We start from the raw sequence: 17,767 nt of genomic DNA, 5'->3' as shown, positions 1-17,767 counted from the left end.
GGCCTAGACCTTCCATTCACCAAAGATCCTCTGAATCCAGCCGGTTCTCTTTCGTCAAGAAAATATCAGCAAAGATTCAACGGGAGCCTCCACAAATTGCATCAGGACAGTTTTAATTCAACTTGGAGAGACATGCAAGTATCCAAACTTAGTCTCATTATCGGATACATTGAGTATCCTTACCCCTTTTAAAGAAGGGCCTGTTAAAACTAAACTGATGGTTTGCTCAAGGCTGTTGATCTGCTGAATGTCCAACAATGCTGTAACTTCTTGCTTCCTGTACTCTGCTTTCTCTCTCTCTCTTGGTAAACTGTATGCATGTATGTGTGTGAATGTTAGAGTAGTTTAAGTGTTTAGTCTAGTTAATAAAGTCTTGTTCATGTCACACGTAAGGTTGTCTGTGTTTTGCGCTCATGTACTGGAGTCCCTATTCATGTCGGTCCTGACTACAGGCTTTTAGTAGAATAAGATTGTTATTTCCCATAACCTGGAAATGAACATTTCTTAGTTAATAAACAATTAACACTGTGTGTTCATTGAACAACAGGTTAATTGATTGTAATATTAATTTTATTACATTAAGTTAATTTTATTGACTGATTAAAATATTAATAATTAATTATAACTAGTTATGATTAATTATTCATATTTATTTTGAGCTAATTTGCTACAAATGGTGGAGAATGCGGGCATGAATAAACAAAGGTTATGAGCTTAAACCACTGTCAATTTAAAAGTGTGCATTTGATAATTCCAGTCAGAATATGTCAGACGATGCGCATTTTGGTCACTAATTGCTGGTTTGTTGGATGCTGATAAAGTGATGGCTTGAATTGACATCTCTACTGTAACTGAAAGAGTCTACTCTTGACACATTTTAGCATATGTTCAAATGGTATCAGTGTAAAGTTAATCTGATTTTAGCGAAGAAATCCTAATCTCAGTATTAGAGCGTAAGCCTGTGTTGACGAAGGAATCTCAGCTCAGCGGCATGTAAACTGTACCAGAATTGATTATTCTGCTTTGGTTGGAGAAATACCAATTGCAGTATTGCTTAACCTGTTTCTGATGAATGAATCTCAGTACAGTGTTATATAAATGTAGATTTGGGTAATGCTCCCTGTTATAGTTAAGATTGATGTCATTCATCTAAACTTTGCCTGCACCTACAAGCATAGCTACCTTTTGACCAAAACTGTGTTTCACTCGCTGAAAGGAACATCAGTATTCATGCACAAGACGGACTTAACTATATATGCTTAAACAAGCTTTGACTTACAGCAAACTGTGTAATTACCCTTTAAACAAGTACAAGACGTTGTTTAAAGTAGAGAGAAGAGTTTACATGAGTAAAATTTGCAAATGGCAAAACATATTTGCATTTTACTGAATGTAAAATCAAGTTTTTGAAAATCTGAAAGTATAAGCGTCACATTTTAACTCTATACGTAACTTGTTTGAAATGAGCAGACAGTCTCAATAAACTGTTTGAATTGCTCAGATGTGCATTGGTTCCCATGACAACGACTTGTCACAGGAAGTGCTAACTCATCACCCTGTGATGCCATATTGTAAACAAACCAGGCTAGGTGGCTAAGCTAACCTCACCTAGCAGCCCTGCACCTCAGGCTAAGCTAAATAATAGCTTCTACAGTTAGTGGTTAGCATCATTTATGTGAAGCCTTTAACTACAGCTTGTGTGTATGCAGTGTGAACTGATCTAAACCCATTCTGCTGTTTTAGTCACTTCTTTAAATCTTTTTATTGATTTTAATTATAATAGCAGTCAGCTATTAATTTTTACTAGTATTATTTCTTTCATCTTTGTGATTTACTTACATCTTCCTTTTTCCTTCTGTGGTTTAATTTCCCAATATAACCACAAGCAACTAGACATACTCTCCTTCTTGATTTTGTTTATTTACAACAGTTGCTTCAATTTTATGAACCAGCTACAAAAGTAATCTGAACAATTACTAGGGCATAATTTTGAGCACCACTAATAAGCAGAATCTAATAGGAAAGCTCTCTTCTTCCTCTCCCTTTTTCTTTCCTATTTGTTCAGGAGGTCAAGCCTGTCGTGAGCCATCAGTAAGAAATACTAAGAAATAATTTGACCACAAGAACCATCTTAAGTCATTTGTTAAACCTAGCTGTATTTTATACACCTGGCTGCTCACTGTGCCTTTAGCCCTAAATTCTGTTTGATCTTGCAGTAGTCTCTTGCCCTTACTCTCACCACAAGCGTGCCTAAATGTTGCAGATGCTCAGCCTAACTGCCCAGATGGCAGACCAAAAGGACTGGCTAGGTGTCGTGAGGAACACCCTCCTAACCAGTGCTGCTGATCAATTACAGCACCAGAGCCAAAAGCAACTGGACAAAGATGGAAGAGAAGTAAAGGCAGATGACTCAAACCAGAGGTATGGTCACAATGATCTGACTGAAGTCAACTTCTTCCTGGCCCACATCCTCACTGTTTTGAAACAGGAGGTGAACAACCTCAAACTCCAGATCACAGAGACTCACTAGGAGCTGATGCATGCTAAAAGCCACATAGACCAGCTAGAGATGGAGGCTCGGGACAGACACAAGGACCCTGACAGAATAGAGACACAGAAGAAAAGAGAACTGAGACTCTCTTACCTGCAGCAAACAGAACCACTGCAGGAGAAACATCTCACTTCACCACATGGAGTCAGCAGAAGAACCTCCCCCAGCCAAGCACAGAGGTACAGAGGGGGGGAGCCAAAGCCTTCTGCTTGACACCTTATCAGACAATTTCCTGAAATCCTCTGCAGCTTCAGAAGGAGAAGGATTAATTCAGACAGACCCAGGTACCAGACCTACCACAGGAAGAAGCCATGGATGGGAGCATCCTCATCCTGCAGACCCCGCAGGACCTCCAACAGCAGGCAGCAACCACCTCCTCATCCTCTTCCTGCAGACACAGCAGGATCTCCAACAGCAGGCAGCACAAGGACGACTGGACACGCCTGCATCGGACCTGCAGGAGCTTCTAACGCTAGTAAGATAGCTCCTTGAACAGTTCTTACCTGAGGAGTACTCAGAAGTAGAAGCTTCTGACCACTCACACAACACCAGCTCAGAGACCTGAGCTTGTCTACTGTCTACATCAACCGCAATGGAACGACCACCACTCCAAGAGACACATACAACCAGAGCCCATCACAGCCTTCCAGCCTTGTGTGCCAGTGGTGTGTCTGATCTCTCTACACCTTCAACGTCGTTCGCTGTTGTCCATAGAAAGAACAACAACGATCGAAAGGGGGGGATGTAGCGTCTGGACCAATCAGCCACACAATTATTCATGGTATTTAATGAATTACCCATAAACTCACTCTCACTATCAAAGTTCTCTGAACTCATCCCCCTAAAACTGCAACCAACATCCCAAGTGTAGCTAGCACACAGGCACAACTAGGTGTCCTGTTACAGTTATATGGTACTTTTATGATCCATAAGAATGCTGTAGAGACTAGTGACTCATCCTTCCTGAGAAGGACAAATAAACTCTCTTAATCCTACGTATTCTCTATATAACCACTTGGGAAATGTATAAACATGTATCCAAGTTTCCCATCTCATGACTTTCCTTTTATAGGCTTTATTCTATGTATTAATTCTCTCTTTTGAACTATTTTGGTATTAATGTTCCATAGTTGCAAATGTAAAGTTAACTGAGATCACATTGGCAGCATGCTTGGTATCTACGGACTCCAACTTTCATTTCCTATTTGGTAATTTATGTTACATGTTACTAACTCTGTGACACATTAGTATTATAAGAATCTAGAGGGTTCTTCTCTCAAACATCCAATCCAGTGTCTTATGCTAATATCTTGCTACAGAACAAAGACTCGTAAAACTTCCCTCCGAGGGGGGAACTCCTTATTGGCTCAGACACCTTAAGAGGGTGTGATGTCTCCACCCCTTATATTCATGGATCACAAGATAAAACCTCTCTCTTCCTGCTCTTCCTCCTCTTCTTCTCTTTTACTGATGAATGCTGACGTCAAGATGATGCTTTAAGAAGCTAGAAGCTTCTAAGGAACCCCAAGCTTGTGCCAGGCCTCGGCCTAGACCTTCCATTCACCAAAGATCCTCTGAATCCAGCCGGTTCTCTTTCGTCAAGAAAATATCAGCAAAGATTCAACGGGAGCCTCCACAAATTGCATCAGGACAGTTTTAATTCAACTTGAGAGACATGCAAGTATCAAACTTAGTCTCATTATCGGATACATTGAGTATCCTTACCCCTTTTAAAGAAGGGCCTGTTAAAACTAAACTGATGGTTTGCTCAAGGCTGTTGATCTGCTGAATGTCCAACAATGCTGTAACTTCTTGCTTCCTGTACTCTGCTTTCTCTCTCTCTCTTGGTAAACTGTATGCATGTATGTGTGTGAATGTTAGAGTAGTTTAAGTGTTTAGTCTAGTTAATAAAGTCTTGTTCATGTCACACGTAAGGTTGTCTGTGTTTTGCGCTCATGTACTGGAGTCCCTATTCATGTCGGTCCTGACTACAGGCTTTTAGTAGAATAAGATTGTTATTTCCCATAACCTGGAAATGAACATTTCTTAGTTAATAAACAATTAACACTGTGTGTTCATTGAACAACAGGTTAATTGATTGTAATATTAATTTTATTACATTAAGTTAATTTTATTGACTGATTAAAATATTAATAATTAATTATAACTAGTTATGATTAATTATTCATATTTATTTTGAGCTAATTTGCTACACAGAAACGTCTCGGTTACGTATGTAACCCTCGTTCCCTGAAGGAGGGAACGGAGACGTACGTCAGTAGTGACCGACGAATTGGGATATCGCTTAGAGAGCCCTATCATCTTCGTATGAACTAAAACAAGCCAATGGAATTGGCGTGCGATATTTGCATAATGCGCACCGCCCCCGTCAGGTGTATATAAATAGGAAGCGGATGCAATCGCACTCTGTTTTTCGCTGAGGAGACAACTGGTGTCCGCACTACAGCGAGGGTACAGAAACTGTGGCGACGGGACGTACGTCTCCGTTCCCTCCTTCAGGGAACGAGGGTTACATACGTAACCGAGACGTTCCCTTTCAGTCGGTCACGTTCGACGTACGTCAGTAGTGACCGACGAATTGGGATCCCAACTAAAGCGCCACAGTTACGAAACCCCTTCCAGTGCCCAGCACAAGCTCAGCCGCCCATAGCACCGGCTGGCGGTGAAGGGTGCGAGCTTACACCGAGAGAGTCTACTGCTGTCTAACCACTACCCACTAAGTAAACTAGACACACTGGGGAATCGAACCCGTAAGGGACGCTGCGGAGACCACTACCTACCCAATGGGGGAGGAGTTTACGTGGGAATACACACATGGACTGGCCCGGGGGCAGTACGCATATGGAGTCCCTGGGATGGCTCCACCTGGTTAGGGGGAGACTCATCTGACAGGTGACAGCAGAGCTGGCTCTGCTAAGGGAAAGACACGGACTCGGCCCGTAGGGAGTTTTAAACCGTGGAAAATACACATATGGGACCGCTCACGTAGAGGGGTCACGACATATGGGCCCCAGCCAACAGACAGCGTCAGCGACGGATGTAGGCCTGGCATCAGACACTCCGCAATGTCCGAGCCGAAGGGGGAGGCGGAGGAACTCGACAGGGTTCGCCAAGCGGGGAACGCGACTGGAGTGAAAGTATGCACGTATCCGGCCAGTGGCGGGAATGGCATTGCAAGCCGACACTTAGAGTGGGTACAACACGTCTACCGACTAGTGGATGCGAGTACACGTGAGGATACCGGCTCTACACGTAGGCTATAAAACCTAGCGAACGTGTTAGGTGTCGCCCAGCCCGCAGCTCTACAGATATCTGTCAGCGAGGCGCCATGAGCCAGCGCCCAGGAAGAGGCCACCCCTCTGGTGGAGTGGGCTCTCAACCCGAGCGGGCAAGGCACGCCCTGGGATTCGTACGCCAAGGCGATGGCATCCACTATCCAGTGGGCCATCCTCTGCTTGGAGACAGCCTTTCCCTTCTGCTGGCCTCCGTAACAGATGAAGAGCTGATCTGAGGTCCTGAAGCTTCGCGTTCTATCCACGTAAACGCGCAGAGCGCGGACGGGACAGAGCAAAGCTAGGGCTGGGTCTGCCTCCTCCGAGGGCAGCGCTTGCAGGTTCACTACCTGATCTCTGAAGGGAGTGGTAGGAACCTTGGGCACGTATCCAGGCCGGGGTCTCAGGATGACGTGAGAATCACCGGGCCCGAATTCTAGGCACGTTTCGTCGACCGAAAATGCATGCAGATCCCCTACCCTCTTCAGGGAAGCCAATGCGACCAGAAGGACAGTTTTTAGGGACATAACCTTCAGGTCAACTGATCGCAAAGGCTCAAAGGGATGACCCCGGAGAGCTGTGAGAACCAGGGTCAGATCCCAAGAGGGTACGGAGGAAGGGCGAGGAGGATTCAGTCTCCTGGCCCCCCTCAGGAATCTGACGATCAGATCGTGTTTCCCCAGGGACTTACCCTCAACTGCGTGGTGATGTGCGGCAATAGCGGCAACATACACCTTGAGGGTGGAGGGAGACAGCCTTCGCTCCAACCCATCTTGCAGAAAGGAAAGCACGGATCCGACCGAACATGATCGGGGGTCCTCTCGGCGAGAGGCGCACCATTCGACGAACAGGTTCCACTTCAGCGCATAGAGACTCCTAGTGGAAGGAGCTCTAGCGGAAGTGATGGTGTCTACGACCGCTTGCGGGAGATCACTCAGAACCTCCGCCTCCCGTCCAGGGACCACACGTGGAGGTTCCACAGATCGGGACGCGGGTGCCACAGGGTGCCCCGTCTCTGAGTCAGGAGGTCCTTCCTCAGAGGAATCGGCCAGGGAGGGGCTGTCGCGAGGAGAATGAGGTCTGAGAACCAGGTCCGAGTGGGCCAGTACGGAGCCACTAACAGAACCTGCTCCCCGTCCTCCCTGACCTTGCACAGGAGTTGTGCGAGAAGGCTCACTGGGGGAAACGCATATTTGCGTAGACCCGGGGGCCAGCTGAGTGCCAGGGCATCCGTGCCGAGCGTGCCGCCGGTCAGGGAATAGAACCACTGGCAGTGGGCAGTCTCCGGGGAGGCAAACAGGTCTACCTGGGCCTCGCCGAAACGCTGCCAAATCAGCTGAACCGCCTGGGGGTGGAGCCGCCACTCGCCCGCAAGTGGAGGCTGCCGTGACAGCTCGTCGGCCGCACGGTTGAGCACACCTGGGACATGAGTGGCCCGAAGGGACCTCAGATGCTTCTGACTCCACAACAAGAGATGGCGGGCGAGTTGCGACATGCGACGGGAGCGTAGACCACCTTGATGGTTGATGTACGCAACGGCCGCAGTGCTGTCTGAGCGGACTAGAACGTGCTTGCCTGACAACAGCTTCTTGAAGCGGGCCAGAGCAAGACGTACCGCTATCAACTCGAGGCAATTGATATGCCACTGCAGCTGAGGCCCCGTCCAAAGACCTGCCACTGCATGCCCGTTGTACGTGGCCCCCCATCCCGTGGCAGAGGCATCTGTGGAGACCACAGCATGCCTGGACACTTGTTCGAGGGGTACTCCGGCCCGCAGGAACGAAGGGTCCGACCACCGGACAAGGGTGCGACGGCAGCTCGGTGTCACGGGGACACGGAGCGTGCCGCACTGCCACGCCCATCTCGGGACCCGGCCGCGGAGCCAGTGTTGAAGCGGTCTCATATGAAGCAATCCGAGCGGCGTGACCGCGGCTGCGGATGCCATATGCCCCAGGAGCCTCTGAAAATCTTTCAGTGGAGCCGCTGTCCTGCGCTTGAGCGAACTCAGGCAGTTCAACACCGACTGGACGCGCGCCTCGGTGAGACGCGCAGTCCGTGCAACCGAGTCTAGCTCGAGACCGAGATAAGAGATCCTCTGCCCGGGGGCGAGTTTGCTCTTGTCCCAGTTGACCCGAAGACCCAACCGGCTGAGGTGAGCTAAAACCATGTCCCTGTGTTCGCACAACTGCTCTCGCGAGCTGGCCAGGATCAGCCAGTCGTCGAGATAGTTGAGAATACGAACGCCCTGTTCCTTGAGGGGAACAATGGCCGCCTCCGCAACCTTCGTAAAGACGCGGGGTGACAGGGCCAGCCCGAAGGGTAGGACTTTGTACTGATATGCCCGACCCTCGAACGCAAACCGGAGGAAGGGTCTGTGTCGAGGCAGAATCGAGACATGAAAGTACGCGTCCTTCAGGTCTATTGCTGCAAACCAATCCCGGGGACGGACGCATTCGAAAATGCGCTTCTGCGTGAGCATCTTGAACGGCATCTTGTGAAGATACCGGTTCAGGACGCGCAGATCCAGGATTGGCCGTAGCCCACCGCCCTTTTTCGGTACAATGAAGTAGGGGCTGTAGAACCCCGACTTCATATCGGCTGGAGGGACCGGCTCGATTGCATCCTTCGCCAGGAGGACAGCAATCTCCGCCCGGAGAACAGGTGCACTGTCCAACGACACCTGAGTGAAGTGGACACCCCTGAAAACCGGGGGACGCCGGGCGAACTGAATCGCGTAGCCGAGTCTGATAGTGCGAATGAGCCAGCGGGACGGGCTGGGAAGCGTGCTCCACGCCTCCAGACTCCGAACCAGCGGGACCAAAGGCACCACAGACGCACCGGGGGTGGGGCAGCAAGGCAGAGAGGGACCCGACTCGGACGGCTTGGGGGCGGCCCGGAGTGGGGTCGGACTCTGCAATTCAGCAGTGTGCATGGGAGACGGCGTACGGGACGCGGTCTGCACCATCACACTGCCGCCAGCTGGCGAATGAGGAGGGCGCTGCCAGCGGCGAGGGGGGGCCTGGCACACTGGCAGACACACCTTGTTGTGACCTGGAGTTTGAGGAAACTGCTCTTTTTGTGAAAAAGTGGGTACCGCTGGACTCCGGAGAGCCAGCGGCGGTGGACAGACAAACACAAATTCCCCCCGGCCCTCCTCCGGGGGTGGGAGAGATGGTGGAAAACTCTCCCGAAGAGCAAGATCCTTCCCCTCCAGGTTGCCCGTCTCAGGGCCGTGACTTCTGTTTCCGCTTGCCACCCGGCTTAGCTGAGACGGGCTGGGCACCACGCCCGCGACCGGCACCCTGCTTCCTGGCTGGTGTAGGCTGCTGCTTTGCCGTTTTAGCAGGGGCGGAGGACGATGCAGGCGGGCGCCCTCGGCGACGAGCGGGCTGAGGCTGAGCCACGGGCGGCTGGGTGGAGGCAGCAGCGGACCGCCGTGGCATGACGTGACTGATAGCCTCAGCCTGCTTCTGTGCAGCGGAGAACTGTTGGGCGAAGCTCTCCACTGCGTCGCCGAATAGGCCGACCGGGGACACGGGGGAATTTAGGAACCGCTGCTTGTCGGCATCCCGCATGTCCGCGAGGGTCAGCCAGAGGTGGCGCTGCTGGACTACCAAGGTAGACATCGCATGACCAACAGCGCGTGCTGTCACTTTCGTTGCCCGGAGGGCAAGGTCAGTGGCAGCGCGCAGCTCCCCCAGCAGCTGTTGGTCAGGACCTTCCTGGGGCATCTCCGACAGCGCCTTTGCTTGGTGAACCTGCAAGAGGGCCATCGCATGCAGGGCGGAGGCAGCCTGCCCACAGGAACTGTAAGCCTTCTCAGTCAGACCGGCTGAGAACTTACAGGCCCGGGACGGGAGACGCGGCTCACCACGCCAGCCGGTGGCCGTTGGACACAACTGTATCGCAACGGACCGTTCGACTGGCGGGATCCTCGCGTACCCCCTGGCTACCCCGCCGTCCAGGGAGGTGAAGGCGGACGGGGGGCCAGGCCTGGTACGGGCACTATACGGTGTCTGCCAAGACCTGGTCACCTCATCATGCACCTCCGGGAAGAAAGGCATTGGGGCGGGACGCTGGGGCTGCCCAGCGCGACCCCCCCCCAAGTACCAATCATCCAGCCGAGATGGGCCGGGACAGGGTGGAGGGTTCCACTCGAGCCCGACGCACAAGGCTGCCCGAGAGAGCACAGCCGAGAGTTCAGGATCCGACTCGGCCACTGCTACCGTCCCGGAGGGCGGCAGCGCGTCCGGATCTTCCTCCCCCGAATTCTCAAACTCGCCTTCCGACGCAGCGACCGACATCTGATCCTCCGCCGGCGCACCGAAGGTAACGGCTGGACAGTCCGAAGAGGGCCCAGCGGAAACCAACGGGCGAAATATGGGTTGCGGTGCTGGCGAGGGGGCAGGGGCCCGAGGAGCGTTTCCGCTTGGCGGGGGAGCCCTGACCGTTATCCTCAGGCCGCCCTCCCTATACAGCGCCGTACCGTCCTTCCGGCTGCCAGGGCCGGAAAAAACGGTCGTACGCGGCATAGGAGAGGGGACTCCCGCTTCCTGAGACTTCAGGAAGGAGAGCCTCGACCTCAGCACCGCGATGGTCATGTTCCCGCAATGAGAACATGAACCATCCACAAAAGCTGCCTCAGCGTGCTGAACGCCCAAACACGAGATGCAGCGATTATGCCCATCAGCAGGGACCAGGGAACGACCGCACCCAGTAACGCACAGACGAAATGACATACTGTCAGGGTTCGTCTGTAAAGCTCTTTTAGAAGGGGAAGTCAACTCACTCGTGCTGAAGCACCCAGGGAGCGACGCGATGTGTCAGGTACACCACTCCCTGACACACCGAGGAACCGGCCCAAATCGCTCACACACACTCTTTGTGTTGCTGTGAGAACAGCAGTTTTTAGAGCTTATAGCTCAGCTCCTCGGACACTCGCGACCTCGCTGAACGTGCCCTCTTCCACCAGCACTGAAGCTCGCTGTAATCCTCTTCTTGAGGCAATGTTTTAATTCACAATAAAACGAAGAAAAGAGTCTTGAACAGGACACCAGAGAATGGCTCCGAAGCGAAAGACAGAGTGCGATTGCATCCGCTTCCTATTTATATACACCTGACGGGGGCGGTGCGCATTATGCAAATATCGCACGCCAATTCCATTGGCTTGTTTTAGTTCATACGAAGATGATAGGGCTCTCTAAGCGATATCCCAATTCGTCGGTCACTACTGACGTACGTCGAACGTGACCGACTGAAAGGGAACAAGCGTTATTTAACAAGAGTATATGATGAGATAGAGCAGTTCTTACTGGGCGTTGTTTAAAGTCTTCGTCACACAACTGGGAGAAAACAATTCTCACACATAGACAACAATAGCATCGGTCACACCATAACAATTATTAACAGTCTGGGGCAGGAGACAGAGGACAGGACACGCGTGGAGCTCACGACGCGCTCAACACAGCTCACAACACAGTCCTCGTTTCCTGCATTTAAGCGCTCCCGCTCTTCCACGTAACTTGCCGCAGCTGGTCTCTCAATCAAGCGGCGCTGCCAGAGAGAGAGAGAGAGCGAGAGAGACCGTGCACTACACATAATACATTACAATAAATGTATACAAAACACAACACAGTGATACGTCTATGACGTAACAGTACATACATAAAACAAATACGTTCATGACGTAACACGCATCATTTTAGTTTTCTTTATTTTGCAAAAAGCACAACATTTTGTTTTTACTCTGAGTGTACACAAATAAAAGAAGATATTCAACGGATTAAAAAGGTTTATAACTCTTAATTGTATGTGCAACACTGACAGAGTATTTTGAGTCTCTTTCACACTGGTAAGAAAAAAAAACGTGGTGGTATTGCCGGCGAGACCTCAGAGTGATAAAAGACCTCCGAAGAACAGGCAAAACTCAACATAACACCGACTGACGCAGATTTGCGGTAACAATGGATACATTGTAATCTACTGAAGCCAATAATTTCAGAGTAAGTTAAATAAACAATTTATAAGTCAGGTAAATGTATCATGCCAATTACATAATCAATTCAAAGATGATACAAAACATCAAATGCTCAAAAATAGAGTAAGATGCATACCTGACATTATAAAAAATATACATTGCTGAGTGTATGGGATTAATATCCTGCCATGATTCAAAACTGAAAATAAAGTTCTGAAAGGTTGAAACTAAGTGTTCGAAAACTCAAAATCTTACAAAAAAAAGTTTTGCAAGATTGAAAAATAAGATTTGCAAGCTTGCAAAATGTAAAAAAATAAAAAATATCTCTGCAAACATTGTTGTTTTTGATATTTCCTTCTTCAGAACTGCAACATTTTTTTTATGATGTTGCGCAAAGAATTTTTCAGAGTTTCAAATTTGTCAGTGTTCTCCCACTGTATAGTTTGTTTTCCAGGTTTGAAACCTTGTAAATGGTGATCTGAAAACTGGTGTGCGAATGTGTGAAAAAAAGTTTTGAAACTCTGAAAACAGAGTTTTGCAGGCTTGCAATGTGGTAAAAAAAATAAAATAAAATAAAATAAAATTAAATTAAATTAAAATAAAATAAAATAAAATAAAATTTTTCATGCCACTGTAGCTAGTGACTACAGAGATGATCACAAGCATGCTAATAAGTTCACAGGTATCAGCTACCTTTTTAGTTAGCTAAAGTTAATGGTTACAACATGGTACTGTTAACAAAGTTTTTCACCTCTCTCCCAGCCATGGACGCGGTTCTTGCAGCTCTAGACAGGACCGCCTTGTGGCCAGAGATCCGTGCATCCTCTGTTTGCGTATCCTGTGTGCTTTCGTCATTGGCGGAGCAGTCGGTCAATCCCACCTTTCCAGTAAATACGACTTGTGATTGGACTGTATGTCAGCAGACAGCAAAGCATTGGCCAAGAGCAGAAGGCCCTCCCTTCCAGGCTTTTTTTTTTAAGTTGCGAGGTTGCGAAGCTTCATTTTCGCTCAGTCTGAGTTTCAGAGCAGAGCTGCGTGACAACGCTGCCACAAATCACGTGAGTCGCAAGCTCGCAACTGTGTGGGCGTATCTCCACAAAGTGGGTGTTGTAAACTCGGCTCTGAAAAAATAGTCTGCAATAGGAGTGCTAATGTAATGTAATAAGTTTCGCCCTTTCGAACCTCAGTTTACAGAGTTTCAAAACTTTTTTTCACACATTCGCACACCAGTTTTCAGATCACCATTTACAAGGTTTCAAACCTGGAAAACAAACTATACAGTGGGAAAACACTGACAAATTTGAAACTCTGAAAAATTCTTTGCACAACATCGTAAAAAAAATGTTGCAGTTCTGAAGAAGAAAATCTCAAAAACAACGTTTGCAGAAATATTTTTATTTTTTTACATTTTGCAAGCTTGCAAATCTTATTTTGCAAGCTTGCAAAACTTTTTTTTGAAAGATTTTGAGTTTTCGAACACTTAGTTTCAACCTTTCAAAACTTTATTTTCAGTTTTGAATCATGGCAGGATATTAATCCCATATGAGTGTCCTGGACAGATCCATCATTATGTTTTTAAAAATCCTCCAATGTTCAGAGAGAAAACTTGTCAAACTTGTTAGTTAGATCAGATGTCATACATGATGACAAAAAAGCACACATACAAGGGTGTTTTCTATGCCATAATTGTATATCATGTTCTTCAATTCTAAAATGCTAAAGTTTTTCATAAATAACATGTTCAAGTAAGAATGTGATTTACCTACTCCAGTGTCCATGTCCATTAGGGTATGTTGGAAAAACATCAAGATCTTTGAGGATTAGAGTCAGTGAACATAAATCAGCCACTCTTGACTTGTGACTTGTTATGGACTGAAGTCTGTGTACTGATTGTCTGATTGCTTTAATTACGATTGTGAGTACCTGTGGATTTGTCATGCATTTTCCATATTACTATTGAGAGTGAATGAAATTGTTACATTGATAAAGGCGAAGAGCTGAAACGATTGTCATCTTAATTCCTGTGTATCTTAAAAATTTTTAAAGTGCAAAACTTTTTTGGTATTCTTAAGTGCTTGATTGAGGAAAATCAAATATTTGAATGCTGTCAAGATGCAAGTACTTCACAATGGCAAATTTGTACTCAATGCAGCTTTGAAAAAAAAAAAAAGTCAAAAATGCCGTTCCATCACACTGATTAAATAACATTCCAAAAATGTTACGGTTTCACAATGTTCATCATGTAAAAATGTGCACAAAAATGTGAAAATGTAACATTTTTGGAATGGTATTTTGGACAGAACAAAACATGACAGAATGTTTTTAATTGTGTGATTGAACAGCATTTTGAAACTTTTTAAAATAAGCAGTTTGGCGACACCGATGGTGAGCTGAGGGACTGACGGCTGATGAAGGAAAAACACTTTAAATCATTAGTTACTTGCGAATGAACATGAGAACGAATGTTGTTTCAAACGTGGAAAGACATCAGTACACACCATTTTTCAAGTTTAAGTCCACCAAGGTTAATCTTCTAACTCCTGACTGCTTTGCCAGTCAAAATGGCGGATTCAGCTTTCTGATTGGTTAGATCGCCTGTCAGTCAAACTCCCGGCGAAGGGTCAATTAAAGGATAATTTAACAAAACAGCATTAAAGCCTGGATCCCATGGATTAAGGACAATTTTTTTTCTCTTTAAATATGTTTTATGAACTTTTTAATAGTTCTAATGAACTTTAATTGAAGTAAAATGTTAATTCAATGAGAGCCTTGTGAAAAAGAGATCTCAATGTCTTACATAAACTGTTAACTTTTTAAAAATGTTATTGTTTTTAAAGGTGTAATTCAACCCAAAATGTCAGCATTCCAACACTGAATTACTTTTTGTTTGTTTTACATAAAGGAAAATCATTTGAGTCTGTTTTTAGAAGTCAAGGGTAGCCTAACCAAAATGGTTTGGTGCAACATTCTTCAAAATTTCTTCTTTTGTGTTTCACAGAAGAGAGTAAGTCATGAGGGTGAGTAAATGATGACATAATTTAATAGCAGTAAATTAACCTTACGGCAATCATAGCTCAAAATCAGTGCTTTACTGTGAAGTGCATTTCCATTTCCATTATTATTTGTCCCTTTCTTAGTATTATTTACTAATTTATTTACTCCAACATTCATGGGGGAATTAAACTGAGGGTTTTGTAGTGTGCATTTTAGACCGGCTCGATCTCAGTGGGGTGTGGCCTACAACAGGTTATAAGTGCTTGAGGTTGTTGTTAGATCACTCATATTTTGTTCAGCGTTGTGTGTGATTGACACAGTAAGTACTTTTCAATAATTCATGCTTTCAATATAATTTTTCAGCTATAATTGCTATGTTGCATAGATATTTGCTTGCATAAGTTGTAATGCACTTAAAACACTGAAAACTCTGTTGTCATTTTGAACCATTTTACCAATAATCTTGTGATTTCCTCTTTCAGATTAAATGTTCTATTGCTTGACAGTCTACCTCACTGTCTTTTTGTCCTAAGAGCTTAGCTGTCAAAAGGCCAGTATCACACACAATATTTGCTACTGCAGCTTCAAAACATGTTTCTTATATGCCTGCTCATCTGTGTTGTGCTGAGAGCATTCAGTGCTCAGGCAAAAGTGGTCGAAACCTTTGCAGAGTGTAAAGAGTTTTTCTATGATGACAAAGAACCAGTTGGGATGGATCAGAATGCCAAGAAAATCTGTCAAAAGTTGGAATCAGGAGGCTTTTATTATGCTACACTCTATTCGGTTCACCACAGAATTCCCCTCTACAGTGCCTACACACTTGGTGCTGATTGTAAAACTAAAAGGGAATCCATCTGGCGCATAGAGCCACAGGTATGTGCTTCACTGTCTAACAAAAGACTTTCATTAGCAATTTTGGCTCTGCATTACATAAGAAGCAGTGCAGTTGTGTTCATTTAATTGGATTAGTGGTCTGCGTTCTGTTTTGTCTTTGAAAAATAAATATAAATATATTAGATGGAGAGTTCTTCTTTGCACTTATAATAGTAATTGTACAATAAACGTTAAAGCAGAACTAAGTAACTTTTTTTACCTTCATAAATAGTTTTCTAAGTCCTTACGATGGTTAATTGACTTGTAGTGGTGTGTTTGAGGCGAGCACTAACCCCATCTGGCACGTCTACGCCAGAAAACAGCACTTGCAAGTTGAGGTGCACCGACCCGACACAATCTCGCCTCATGTTCACGTTCACGCGAGAGTGCCATTTGCCAAAAAAAAATGTTTCTATAAAATTTAGGGGAAAAAAAGTGAAACCAAATATTATAGCATTAAATTCAAACATTATATTTTTTCTGCAGATTTCCAATACTGACATTGAATATATGGTCCCTGAGAATGACCGTAGATTAGATAAAGACATTATTAAAGTAAATCAATCCATGAGCAGTGACTACAAAGAAAACAATGACAAAAAAAAAGACATCAAATTTGATCGTGGACACCTGAACCCCAACTGTTTCCAATACAAAGAAGGCCGTAAAGCAACATTTACACTGACCAATGCTGCTCCAATGGTTCCTCGCTTTAACCAGTTCCACTGGTGTAAATGGGAGACAACTTTGAAGAGATTTTTAAAAAAGCTTAACATTGATGGAAAAGCGTACATTGTCACAGGCACGGTACCCAGTGCAAATGTCCGAATACCAGAGGACTCCAAAAGGATCACGGTGCCCTCTCACGTCTGGACGGCAGTCTGCTATTATCACAGCAAAGATGACACAAAGTCTTTTTCCTTCGGTTACATAGGACAAAATCATCTGATCGCCAACATAAAACTGATGAGTGTTTCAGCCCTGAATGTTCAGGTTAGTCAACTCTATACTGAGCTCATGAAAACTGCTCAGTCAGTTAGAATTTTCCATAATGGCTGTTTTGAAGACCACTATAATAATTTCAAAGAGACATTGAACAATGCGTTTCACAAATTAATTAACCTGCCACTGAACCCTGGTGTCGATGATTGTCTTGGAAAGCGAGAAAGGGATTCTGAATATGATGAGTTCCGCAAAAGGTACGCATCAGAGCAGTCAGATGTGGAAAGCCTATTGGTCCCAGAGAAGCAGAAGACTGCAGCTGATGGCTGTTTGGATGACACTGAATGTTGTGACAGCTGTCAAAGTGATGAGGGAGATGAACCCTACAAATATGGTGAAAAAAAAGTGTGTGGCTATACGGATAATAACAATAAGAATCGGCACGAGTGCTGTACTTCTGATGACTGCTTCTCTGCGGTGAATGAGAAAACCTGCAAGCCTGAACACCCCTGTGGCTACTATGGTGAAAAGTACCTGTGGTGCTACACTACTGATGGCAGCTGGTTTGACAGCTGGGATCATTGTTGCACAGATTGTAGTCAGTAGTTGGTTTAAAATGTTTATTGCAATTAATGCTAAAGTACTACTTAGCTAAGTTAAATGTGTTTGTACTTTAGAACTCAACCTAGAAACTCTAAGATAATAAGATCTCTGTACTTCTATTATATAGAAAATGTATTATTTTCCTGGTGATTTGTAAGAAAAAAAAAATCTATGACTCTGTAATACATCTGCACAATGCTTACAGAAGAGTGATTTTCATGAAGCAAAATCTAAAATGTATCCATGCTCACGTCGACATCCATATGCTGATCAAAGACAACATAAGCAAATAAATCTCTATCCACTTCTCAGTAGAAGCCTACACTTGATATACAGCCTAAGTAAGCAGCATATTTACACTACTGTTAAAGGTGCCCTAGAATTAAAAATTGAATTTACCTTGGCAGAGTTGAATAACAAGAGTTCAGTGCATGGAAAAGACATACAGTGAGTCTCAAACACCATTGTTTCCTCCTTCTTATATAAATCTCATTTGTTTAAAAGACCTCTGAAGAACAGGCGAATCTCAACATA

General features: G+C 45.7%; 1 protein-coding gene across 1 annotated transcript; it reads left to right on the top strand.

Moving 5' to 3' along the window:
• The first annotated feature begins 15,406 nt into the window (after nt 1–15,406).
• Nucleotides 15,407–17,236, top strand: LOC137025259 (uncharacterized). Its single transcript, XM_067393276.1, has 2 exons — nt 15,407–15,688; nt 16,175–17,236. The coding sequence occupies exons 1-2, from the start codon at nt 15,407–15,409 to the stop codon at nt 17,234–17,236; spliced, it is 1,344 nt and encodes a 447-aa protein (XP_067249377.1).
• The last annotated feature ends 531 nt before the right edge of the window (nt 17,237–17,767 follow it).

Source organism: Chanodichthys erythropterus, chromosome 8, assembly GCF_024489055.1.
Source record: "Chanodichthys erythropterus isolate Z2021 chromosome 8, ASM2448905v1, whole genome shotgun sequence".
NCBI classification, from domain to species: domain Eukaryota; kingdom Metazoa; phylum Chordata; class Actinopteri; order Cypriniformes; family Xenocyprididae; genus Chanodichthys; species Chanodichthys erythropterus.
Note: the sequence above shows the minus strand (reverse complement) of the source record. Positions and strands in the feature narration are given on the sequence as shown.

What these genes read in the sequence shown, in the direction of transcription:
- LOC137025259 (XM_067393276.1), top strand. Translation starts at nt 15,407, where the DNA reads ATGTTTCTTATATGCCTGCTCATCTGTGTTGTGCTGAGAGCATTCAGT. An exon ending in TCTGGCGCATAGAGCCACAG is followed by an intron (nt 15,689 to 16,174) that starts GTATGTGCTTCA and finishes TTTTTTCTGCAG; the next exon opens with ATTTCCAATACTGACATTGA.